Source organism: Cherax quadricarinatus, chromosome 63 (genome assembly GCF_038502225.1).
Source record: "Cherax quadricarinatus isolate ZL_2023a chromosome 63, ASM3850222v1, whole genome shotgun sequence".
Lineage (NCBI taxonomy): Eukaryota > Metazoa > Arthropoda > Malacostraca > Decapoda > Parastacidae > Cherax > Cherax quadricarinatus.
The window spans coordinates 4964348-4977322 of record NC_091354.1 but is presented as its reverse complement, the minus strand read 5'-3'; the positions used below and the strand labels follow the sequence as shown (position 1 = coordinate 4977322).

The 12975-nt window shown below is 43.3% G+C and overlaps 1 protein-coding gene across 10 annotated transcripts in view; it reads left to right on the top strand.

Moving 5' to 3' along the window:
• The window catches only part of LOC128698209 (zinc finger protein castor homolog 1), a 522290-nt gene that overhangs the window by 45134 nt on the left and 464181 nt on the right, over positions 1 to 12975 (top strand). For all 10 annotated transcript variants that reach the window (XM_070098617.1, XM_070098621.1, XM_070098618.1 and 7 more), the window contains exons 2-3: positions 9133 to 9253; positions 11399 to 12220. In XM_070098617.1, the coding sequence (XP_069954718.1) occupies positions 9139 to 9253; positions 11399 to 12220 (937 nt within the window). In that variant the 5' untranslated portion in view covers positions 9133 to 9138. The remainder of the gene's footprint in view (positions 1 to 9132; positions 9254 to 11398; positions 12221 to 12975) is intronic.

Here is a 12975-nt window from a genome sequence, read left to right as displayed (position 1 = left end):
TGTGTGTGTGTGTGTGTGTGTGTGTGTGTGTGTGTGTGTGTGTGTGTGTGTGTGTCGTTCATCTACTTATTATAGCCGTAAAACAAGGTAGGGAGGGGGGGAGGCCAACACAAACACCAGCCACACGACAAACACAGTTTTTCTTAATAACTGTGAGAAAATGACAGACATAAATTAAATCACACACATACACTGGTAGCGACCAGAGAAGAGGCAGGGCCAAGAGCTGTGAATCGACCCCTGCAACCATAATTAGATGAGTACACACACTAAAAATATATTTGCTACATCCTCCACAATGGTTAACTACTTCCCATTAATTCCTCATCCCTCCCCCCTTGCAATATTACCCATCACCACAGTTAACATGCCTAAAACCCATCCCCAGGCACACCCATGACCCATCCTCACCCAATGTCTCCTTCCTGGCCACCCCATCACAACCTTCCCAATTCTGTCTGTCTGTCTGTCTGTCTCTCTCTCTCTCTCTCTCTCTCTCTCTCTCTCTCTCTCTCTCTCTCTCTTTTCCCTTACATCACCACCAGCCTGTGTTGACAACCTTCAAGGTGGATTCCTTGACAGGTAGTACATTCTTAGCTTGACCGCGACCTCTCTCCCTCACCCCACACTCCTACGGAGGCTGAGGTACCCCCTCCCCCTCCCCACCTCAGTAACTAGGCACCTGAACCTGCCTACACTACCCTTAGGCTATTTATTCATGTTTTTCACCTTATTACTAGACATACTATTAGAAGCAGGTTACCTGTGGTGTCCCGTAGCTCGATTGCTAGCGCACTCACGTCACACATTGATCTCTGGGGTCAATCCCCGGTACGGGTGGCAATATTAGGACGTGTTTCCTTAAGAAACCTGCTGTCTATGTTCACCTAGCAGTAAAATAGGTACCTGAATATTAGACGACTGGTGTGGGTCGCATCGTGGGGATGAAAGTGACCTAATTTGCCCGAAATGCTCTGTGTAACAAGCGGCTTTCTATATAGTAGTAAGTTATGATGTCAACTATGGTCTGTATACCTTGTACATGTACTTGTAGAAATAAAGATTATTATTATTATTATTATTATTATTATTATTATTATTATTATTATTATTATTATTATTATTAACTCGCCTATTTTTCACATGATATTTTTCTGAAATAATGATGGGACAAGTCCTCCCCCTCTCCCTTTCCCATCACCAAGAGCACCTCCTCCCATCACCATAACTTCCCCCCTCCTATCACCAATCCTCCCCCTCCCTGTACCACTCTCCCCTCCCATTATTCAAATCTCCCCCTCCCATCATCAAAACCCCCATCCCATCCCAGCGAAACCACCCCCTCCCATCACCAAAGCCTCCCCCACCCATCACCACCACCGCCTCCCCCACTCCACATACCAACCCTCCCCCCTTCCCTGCCCAGCCATGCCACGGGGGTAATATAAACAAGGTATCAAGTGCCCGTCCCCATTTCTCAGCCATCAATTAAGAGAGTTACTCCTCCCCATTCAACCCATTTCCCCTCCATTTCATTACACCCATTTTTTGGACGTGGCTCTCAAAGACAATATATATTTTTTTTACGTTTCAAATTTTGTGAAAATATTTTTTTAAAGATAGGTCAAGTTGATATAAGTTAGGTTAGGTAATATTCGATAGGTTAAAAGTTAGCTTCAATTACGCTGTTATTCCCGTATTTTATTGCAGTATTTCCTGTCATTGGTTATCGGTGTCGTTCCCTTCTTCTTCTTCTTCTTCTTCTTCTTCTTCTTCTTCTTCTTCTTCTTCTTCTTCTTCTTCTTCTTCTTCTTTTTCTTCTTCTCCTCCTCCTCCTCATGGTTCCTAATTTTGGTAATTAAACCCTCTTAATGTCATCGTGAGTTGGTGAGGGGTTGATCCTAGATAGGGGAGGTTACCTACACCTCCTTGGATCAAGAGCCTTTCACCATCCTCGAAGAATTCCTTCTGGTTTCTCATTGGTATCAAATTAAATAAAGGACTAATATCGTTGTGAATCTTTGCACTTCCTCCAGTTTCCTGACTTTTAAAATAAGAAGTTCGAGGCGATAATAGTGAATATAAGACGTAGCGGCAAAATGAGCTTTTGTTGAGAGAGCGTCTCTGTAGAGCTTTTATCAAGTTATGTTTGACTCCATATAGAGCTTTATCAAGCCATGTATGACTCCACATAGAGCTTCATCAAGTCATGTTTGACTCTATGTAGAGCTTTATCAAGTTATGTTTGACTCCATATAGAGCTTTATCAAGCCATGTATGACTCCACATAGAGCTTCATCAAGTCATGTTTGACTCTATGTAGAGCTTTATCAAGTTATGTTTGACTCCATGTAGAGTTTTATTAAGTCAGTTTAAATTAGTTAAATCCCCCCTCCGTTGTCCCTTTAATTTAATCTGGTCTAAAAATTCACTGGTGTGGATTTATTCTCTATTTTCTGATTTGGGACCGGGCCACGGGGGCGCTGACCCCCGGAAACATCTTTTGCAACATTGTTTTCAACAACAGTGATCTGTTGTTGAAAATAATATTGCAATTAACGCCAGTGTAAATAATATATGTGAAAACTTGTGACACATCACGAAATAAATCTTTAATTAATGTTCGAGAACCTTGGAGAACCAGGGAGAACCTTGGAGAACCAGGGAGAACCTTGGAGAACCAGGGAGAACCTTGGAGAACCAGGGAGAACCTTGGAGAACCAGGGAGAACCTTGGAGAACCAGGGAGAACCTTGGAGAACCAGGGAGAACCTTGGAGAACCAGGGAGAACCAGGGAGAACCTTGGAGAACCAGGGAGAACCTTGGAGAACCAGGGAGAACCTTGGAGAACCAGGGAGAACCTTGGAGAACCAGGGAGAACCTTGGAGAACCTTGGAGAACCAGGGAGAACCTTGGAGAACCAGGGAGAACCAGGGAGAACCTTGGAGAACCAGGGAGAACCTTGGAGAACCTTGGAGAACCAGGGAGAACCTTGGAGAACCTTGGAGAACCAGGGAGAACCTTGGAGAACTAGGGAGAACCTTGGAGAACCTTGGAGAACCTTGGAGAACCAGGGAGAACCTTGGAGAACTAGGGAGAACCTTGGAGAACCAGGGAGAACCTTGGAGAACCAGGGAGAACCTTGGAGAACCTGGGAGAACCTTGGAGAACCAGGGAGAACCTTGGAGAACCAGGGAGAACCTTGAGTTTTCCCTGAAACAAGTTTATTCTTTTCTCTGAGGATGAGGGTCCCCAGGACAGTTCTAGAGGTGGTACCTCCCTATATTTTATTTAAAAAAAAAAATTACAAAATTATATATATTCCTCGGGAAAATTACCTCCCCCCCCCTAGAAAAGTTTCGTTAGTTTTCGTGTAAGTAACTTTGATTCTTCTAAGTTGAAAGTTCGTAATTGTTCCATGAGTGTCAGGCAGCGTCTGAGGAGATAGTTGAAGTTGGGAGGAGAATCTTCTGTAATACGGGTGGCCCCGCTTTAAACAGCTTCACTTTACGTCATTTCGCTTTACGGCGCTTTACTTCGCTCTACAGAACTTCACTTCACAATGTTTCACTTTACAGCACTTCTTGTTACGGCGTTCCACTAATGCAGTGTGGTTTTCAATTATATCCACTCTTCATTTCTTCAAACTTCCTGCAATAAATATATATTGTGATGTACATGTCCTAATATATTCTATGGACGAAAATATTTTAAGGTAAGTAATGTGTGTGTACCCATCTGGAGTTTATCTGGAGAGAGTTCCGGGGGTCAACGCCCCCGCGGCCCGGTCTGTGACCAGGCCTCCTTAGGTCAGTGTCCCAGGATGCGACCCACACCAGTCGACTAACACCCAGGTACCCATTTTACTGATGGGGAACATAGACAACAGGTGGAAAGAAACACGTCCAATGTTTCTACTCTGGCTGGGAATCGAACCCAGGCCCTCACCGTGTGAAGCGAGAGCGTTAACCACCAGGCCACCAGAGCCCACATGCATTTTTTAAGTCTAGTTCTCTTAATATACGATAGTGTTATCAGGCTTTTATATGCATTTTAAATTGAAATGAGACTGTGTTTCACTTTATAGCTATTTTTGGCTTACAGCAGTAACCCAGAATCTAGCCTGCTGTATAAGCGGGGCCTTCCTGTACAGGGTTATTAATACTCGCGGTCCGTGGCCGGGCTCCGGGCGGAGAAAAGCTCTCGGAACTCATCAAAGGTATACCAATGGTAAATGTATAAAATCTGAAAAAAGACGCATATGCAACATTAAGTGTCTGTTTACAAAGACGTTTCGCCAACTGGTGGTTTCATCCTCCAGTACAGAGCTATAATGGAAACGGTCTTGTATATACCATTAATATAATTCCGCTCCCGTTTTCTGGGTGAGTGTTCGTTGTCCAGTTACCGGCCCGACACTCGCCCGCACGCGTCACTGCCAGGGTCAGATTAAGGCGTGGGCTATAAGGGCTGCGGCCCAGGGGCCTCAGGGGCCTCCGCCAGCTGGAGGCCTCCAGGGGCCTTTAATCAAATTAAAATCTAACGTAACTTAACTTAACATGACTGTCGATAGAATGAACTCTTAAAAGTTTAGAGACGACACGACGTAAAAAAGATTAGAATAATAATAATAATAATAATAATAATAATAATAATAATAATAATAATAATAATAATAATAATAATAATAATAATCTTTATTTCTACAAGGTATACAGACCATAGCTGACATCAATGACATACTACTATATAGAAAGCTGCTTATTATGCAGAGCATTTCGGGAAAAATAGGTCAGTTTTGTCCCCAGGATGCGACTCACCAGTCGACTAACACCCAGGTACCTATTTTACTACTAGGTGAATATGGACAGCAGGTGTCTTAAGGAAACACGTCCTAATGTTCCCACCCGTACCGGGGATCGAGCCCTGGACTTCAGTGTATGAGGCGAGTGCGTTAGCAGTCGAGTTACGGGACAAATAATGACAGTGAGAAATAATTAAACATCGGAAAGACAAAATTAAGTTAAAAACAATATATTTAAGTTAAAACAAACTGCCACTGAACTAAAACTAAAAGAACAATAAAGTCACTGGTACAATACACAAATAACCCGCACATGGTAGAGAGAAACTTAGTAGACGCTTCGGACCGACTTGGACCATTTACAGGTCACGCCGGTCATAATAGTCCAAGTCGGACCGAAACGTCGTCATAAGCTTCTCTCTCTTATGTGAGGGTAATTTGTATATTGAACGGAAACTACATACTTCAAAATCTGTGCTGTGGTACAGACAGTAATAATAATAATAATAATAATAATAATAATAATAATAATAATAATAATAATAATCTCAGAGATTTGATAAATGTATTATTATTATTATTATTATTTATTTATTTATTTATTTATTTATTAACACATCGGCCGCTTCCCACCAAGGCAGGGTAGCACGAAAAAGAAAAAACTTTCATCATGATTCACTCCATGACTGTCTTGCCAGAGGCGTGCTCACCGTGGGGGGGAGGCATTTAGGCTTAATTCAAGGAATTAGAGCACAGATTCAATTCTCTAGATCGAGAACCCCTCACTAGCATCAAGGAACCTCCCTTGAGGTCGACGATAACAGTTGAAGAGTGGAGCACTAATGAGTCTCAGATCGTGGAAGAGCACATCTCAACCCTGGGTATATGGTACGGTATCGTGGAAGAGTACACATCAATCCTGGGTATATGGTACGGTATCGTGGAAGAGCACATCTCAATCCTGGGTATATGGTACGGTATCGTGGAAGAGTACACATCAATCCTGGGTATATGGTACGGTATCGCACCATACCTAGTGTTATGAGAAGATGAACTCGGGTTTGGAGGGCCATCGGAGATGAAGTTTATAAGTAGAGATACAGTGACATGCTTCCCCTGGAATGACAGATTCGTCGGGAAACAGGACAAGTGCTTCGTGACGCGGGTCTTAGTCATATGATAACCCCTGCCGCTGAAGCTTTTGCTCATCTGACCGAGGCCTTCCACTGGCTTACCCCTCCACCCTTTTAAAAATTATGGTTATGATTATAACCATTTCATCGTTAAGTGCACGTAGAGGTGACTTTTACGGTTACACAATGTAACACAGGCCTATCGAAGCCTAGGTAGTCCACCTGGTCCCTGTGTTCAGCTAGCCAGCGCTGAAACACCCGGCTGAGGATTGAGACAAGTAGGTGTTTACCATCGCCAGTGGTTACTCGATCGACAGGACTTCAAAGAAACTACTGAGAACAAAAATAACTTAACATTACGTTAATAATATAAAGCACCACAAATCAAAGCAGGTAAGAGCTGTAAACATTAGACAAACAAAAGGAAGCAGGTAGGTAGACAAGTGACCTCCTTGGATCTGTTGCTCCACACGTCACCTTCCTAGGTTAAGTGCGGTTGCTTACGGAAGTCACCGCCCCCGAGGCCTGGTCTTAGACCAGGCCTCCTGGTTGCTGGCCTGATCGACTAGGCTGTTGGCGCCTGCCGCCTGTAAACCAGCATATGCACGACAGCGCAGCCAATCAGGAACGGATCTGAGGAATTTGTCGAGTTCTGTTTTGAAGACAACCAGGAGTCTGTTGGTAATGCTTCTTCTGCATGAAGGGAGGGTGTTAAAAGAGTCGTGGTTCCTTTACACTTAATTAGCTCTCAGTAAGGACAGAGTGACCACAACCAAGAGAATAGTACGAAGAAAGTCTGGCAGGCGGCGCTGAAGTCAACATACCTCTGAAACAACCATTTCAACGTTCAAACATCCTACTGTACACGCTAGTCATTTACCACACACGCAACAGCGTGTACAAGTGAACTTCAGCTCTCACATTAAACCAACCTCACACAATTTCACCAAATAGCCTAATCTAAGGTAAAGTAACGTAAACTAACTTAAATTACCGTACTCATACGTTAATCGAATCTGAAAAAAAGTGTATAGAAACTGACTGAGATACATATGATGGTACGATGTGCCTCAAATGCCTCTTTGAGTCATGGAGGCATCTGAGACACTTAAAGTAACTAAAACACAACTTCGGGTTTAAAAAGAGAGCGTAGAGAGACAAGCTCAGAGGAGCGCAGCTCCACCCACGTCCAGACTGGGCAAGATTAGGGGGTAGTAACATCGACTCTTGTCGGTAATATTTCACATTAGTTCTAAATGTTGTTTTTGTTCTGTGATTTATTTGTTGCGCTTGTTAGAGCCGGAAGCTCAAAATTACGAGGTGCTATGCATGATTTACACTCAGATTTTGCCACAATGCCACCAAAACCAGATTTTTCCCTAGCATTTCATTAGCAATATTAAATTTTAGGGCTAAAAATCTCCGTGACTAGTCACCGTAACAAACTGTGGCGAATGCGATTTGTGCAAATTCCGTCTTAACAATGACTGATTGAGCCAATATATATTTCAGACTCTAATCTCCGAAATCTGCCGTGGCGATTATCCGATTTCCCGGTCGTGGCCGCTCGACGACACTGGCGCATTTATCACGTCTGAAATATTAAACAAAGGCTACCACGAATTCGCTCCTCTAAGCTATTCTCCAGAAAACGTGCTGCCTGCGGTGAATTATGTCCCAGAGATGAATGGCCGCAGAAATATGATCATAAAACACGGGGTTAAAACAGGGGGGGTGTGTTTATTGTGTTTGGAGTAGAGGTGCCAGCAGTTAGAGTGTAGTGTTTGGGAGTGGTGCTGTCAGCAACCATGGCTGTCTTATTGATTATTATTATTATTATTATTATTATTATTATTATTATTATTATTATTATTATTACTATTTGTGTTATTATTATTATTATTATTATTATTATTATTATTATTACTATTTTATTTAGACGAGCCTGGCCCATGGCCGGGCTCCGGGAGTAGACTCCCGAAACCCATCAAAGGTACATCAGAGGTTTTACTACTCCAATTGTGGCCGGAAGCACTAAACCCGTAGGGGTTATCCAGAGCTTGGGTGTGGGTGAGGTAAGAAACGGAAGGCAAGTAGGTTCGACCCACGGAAGGGAAGGCCATGTTCAGTTCCTGGCCTCAAGACCCACTCTCGCCAGCGTCAAGGGAACCTTCCTCTGAGGAACTGCGGGGGTGGTTTGAAGCCTATCGACTACACGAGGGGTCATGAAGGCTGTTTGTTACCTGTTCACCACCAGTCAAGAATACTCTTAATAATTAAACATTAAATTATTCCTGGCTGGTGATAGAGTTTAAAACGCATACACAGAGAGATGTATACATCTCGGTGTGTATATATGCACTGAGAGATATACACTTTTCAGTGTGCATATACACTTTAGAGATATACACCTCCCGGTATGTATACATACACTGAGATATATATATATATATATATATATATATATATATATATATATATAATATATATATATATATATATATATATTATATATATATATATATATATATATATATATATATATATACATTTCGGTGTGTGTATATACACTGAGAGATATACACCTCCCGGTGTGTGTATATATGTTTGGTGTGAGGAAGGTAAGACCGGTGTAGGGGCTCTTGCCAGCAGTTATGTCTGTCTTAATGAGTATTAGATGGGAGGGGGAGGGGGAGGGGGAGGGGGAGGGGAGACCAGTGAGAGAGACTGGTAACCGAGACACACCAGAACTATTATAATAATTATCATTATTATTATTATTATTATTATTATTATTATTATTGTTATTATTATTATTATTATTATTATTATTATTATTATTATTATTATTATTATTATTATTCTCATGGAACAGGAGAGATGGGAACCCATGTCAATAATAATAATGATAATTAAGTCATAATACAATAATAAAAATTAATAATAATAATAATTAACAATCATGATACAATAATAATAATTAACAGTTATAATTCGCCTACTATAATAACAGTAATAATTAACAACAATAATGGAATAACAATAGTAATTAACAATCCCAATGCATTAATAATCACAATAACACTAATACTAATAATTAACAATTATAATAATAATAATAATAATAATAATAATATACCCTGTGCTCAGGGAGGAGCCCTCCTTCAGATAAGCTAACTCCTGTTCCCTCTTCAGGATGCCATGGAGGTAGTGAGTGTAGCCGCTAGCGTGGGTGAAGTGCTCGGGGGGCCGCAGCCCCCTGCCACGCCCACATACACCCATGACCACGCTATACACGCCCACACGGACCACACAGGTAAATAACCTCACTTATTTCTTGTACTTACGGTGAAGCTCTAATCCCGTACGGGTGTCATACAGCGGCTGGGAAATAGGCAGTGGTCAGGTTTGATCTAAACAAGAGAAAGGTTGTTCAAACTCCTTGGAACAAAGGCATTTTTAACCATTGATTATTGTTGCATAATGTTGATTAGTGTTGATTATTTCGAAAAGTTCTACCGTGTTTTGCATATCCCTGATGGTAAACAATTAACAAATCAATGAGTAAGATACCTGTGTATTAGTTAGGTATCTATTCCGAAACGTTTCGCCTATACAATAAGCTTCTTCAGTCGAGTACAGAGGAGGCAACAAACTGAGGGACTGATTACATCGTCTCTACATTTCTACTACTTCTCATGCATCGTCTGTACGTGACTGAAAAAGCCTACTGTGTAGGCGAAACGTTTTTCGGATAAAGATACCTAGCTATTGCACTAAGGTATCTTCATTGTCGAAACTCATCGTCTGTGCAGCAGGCTCTGCCCGTTGAATACAGGCAATTATAACACTGTGACTTGAAAAAGCCCACTGTGTGAGCGAAACGTTGTCAATAAAGGATCACATTAAACTGCATATGTGTTTATGTTTCCAATGCTGGAGACAGTTGGAGAAGTGAAGAGGTGATTATCTCTCCACGTCTAGCGTGGGAAAATGAACACAAATGCAGTTTATTGCAATTCTTTGTTGACTATGTTTCGCCCACACAGTGGGCTTTATCGAGTCACAAACAGATCTTCCTGGGTAAAGAGTTTATGGGTATGTATAATGTGGAGAGGCAGGTGGAGAATGCTGGGTACGTTGAATCTGAGACGGACCTGCAAGGGGACCAGAGAGAATGTTTGGTAAGCAGAATCTGAGATGGACCTGCAAGGGACTAGAGAGAATGTTTGGTAAGCAGAATCTGAGATGGATCTGAAAGGGACCAGAGAGAATGTTTGGTAAGCAGAATCTGAGATGGATCTGCAAGGGACCAGAGGGAATGTTTGGTAAGCAGAATCTGAAATGGATCTGCAAGGGACCAGAGAGAATGTTTGGTAAGCAGGATCTGAGATGGACCTGCAAGGGACCAGAGAGAATGTTTGGTAAGCAGAATCTGAGATGGACCTGCAAGGGACCAGAGAGAATGTTTGGTAAGCAGGATCTGAGATGGACCTGCAAGGGACCAGAGAGAATGTTTGGTAAGCAGAATCTGAGATGGACCTGCAAGGGACCAGAGAGAATGTTTGGTAAGCAGGATCTGAGATGGACCTGCAAGGGACCAGAGAGAATGTTGTTAAATTAGACACATGTGCAACTCTTGGGTATCTTTACTGAGGAAACGTTTCGCCACACAGTGGCTTCATCAGTCCATACGGTTTATAAGCTGCTTCTCAGCTCATATGCCGTATTCTATTCAAGATTGATGGACTGACCACATCGACTCAAGGCTGAGGGACTGATTACCTCATTCTCCTCCTGTTCTTCAAGTTTCTCCTGTGTATGGACTGAAGCCACTGTGTGGCGAAACGTTTCCTCAATAAAGATACCCAAGGGTTGCACATGTGTCTAATTTAACAACGTGTCGGTTCTTTGAACCATTCATCTACAAACCAGAGAGAATGTTTGGTAAGCAGGATCTGAGATGGACCTGCAAGGGGCCAAAGAGAATGTTTGGTAGGTTGGATCTGAGACGGACCTGCACGTCTCCTGTCGGTAGTCCTAATTAGTAACTAATAAATATAGAATTACCGACAAAATATTAGGTAAATGGACACAGATGTAACTAATGTGACATTTTATTGTGGTAACGTTTCGATTGACAAAGCTCCTGTCACATTCGTTGCATCTGTGACTGTTTACCTAACAGAGTCATGATCGCCTGTATTGGGCTAAGAAAGCCTGCTGCGCTGACGAAACGTTTACATTGTGAAGATTATGTGTTTCACAAGTGTTACATTCAGTATGTTGCATGTCTTCGATTCTGTTGTTCATGGGGCTGTTAAAATGACTTTAGCTTCCTTGCTCACAGATGGTCTTCGAACTGACTTTAGCTTCCTTGCTCTGTGATCGTCATCGAACTGACTTTAGCTTCCTTGCTCACAGATCGTCATCGAACTGACTTTAGCTTCCTTGCTCACAGATCGTCTTCGACCTGACGAAGATGAAGACGAAGATGAGGGAGACTCCAGGATGGACACTGATCAAGATGCTGGAGGGGAGGACGCCGCTTGTGACCCTGAAGACGTCCCAGAGGACGCGTCTGGACTCGATCTGGGCATGTACAAACAGGCTGCCACCAGCCACTCCCTGGAGGAGGAGTCCAATCCTGACGCTGACTCTTCCCAGCTAGACGACGATGTTATCGGCGACCACATGGAATGCGACGATTCCGAGAGCGCTCCGATGTTTATAGACGATGACTCATCGTCGCGAGCGTTTCCGGAGACCGCTAGTGACGTGCCCGGCGGCTCTCCGTCGTCCACGCCCCTGCCGTTGCCAGAGGCCGGGCGACGTAACAAGAGAAAGAATTTCAAGCCGCGAAACATCGTGTACACGTACACGGACAGCGAGGACACGGAGGGCGCTAGCGACGCCGAAACACGGTCACACCTCCAGTCTTCAGATTACGACAACACCGCCTCCGACCTCCCACTCGACCTGTCGGAGACACCGACGCTGAGGCGTTCCCTCATGCCTCGGCGTCTAGACGAGGCCGTCGACCTGACGGGAGGTGCTGGGGTGTCTGACGGCAGCGCAGGAGGGGCTAGTAGCCCCAGCGCTCATCCCCACCTCAACGCCTTACTATCCCGCCCCACCTCACCCGGACCTCACGAGGACTGCGGGAGCGAGGCTTCCGACATGAAGGAGTACGCCGAACTAACCATGCGACGCCTCCTCGGCCTTTACGGCCTCTCCGACCTCTCCGACAACATCGGCATACCTCCAGCCGCTCTCTATCCAGGTAAGTAATTTACTCTCAGTCTTCTGTGTTCTTTTACACCCTTATTTTCCTCTCACGGGTGAAGGGTTTTTGATCCTCGATCAGACCTGATTATCTCCCATTCTCCAGACGCTGTATGACCCTCACGGGCTTAGCGCTTCCCCGTAAATAACAATATAATATTAAATAACACCTCCTTTTCCCGAGTTTGGCCGGTGAGGCAGCGCTTACAGATGAGAAAAGTCAAAATTACTTTTCATTCCGTTTTGGACCACCGACAATGGCGCAAGGCGGGGCGAAACGTCGCTTCTCTTGTTGTGACCACATTATTATGATCTGCATTCTTGAAGATACCGGTTATTATATCTATTTTTTTAAATATGCGACAATATGAGGCTTATGGCATTTTATTGAGCAGACGTTTCGCCCATCTGCGACATAATGTCACCTGAGGTGAGTAATACACATATAACCCGCACATAGGAGCTTACGAGGACGTTTCGGACAGACCTGGACTATTTAGTGAGAGTAAAGTCTCTGGTGGGCGAAATGTCTTCTCAATAAAATGCCATAAACCGCATACCGTGTTTCATTTAAGGTATTTATCCGTATATCCTCTTGCCACTGGCATATACTCGGTATATACGGCTTCCAAATTCATACTTGTGTAAATATACACCAGCGAATATTTCATGTCGGCGAATATTTCATGTCAGCGAATATTTCATGTCGGCGAATATTTCATGTCAGCGAATATTTCATGTCAGCGAATATTT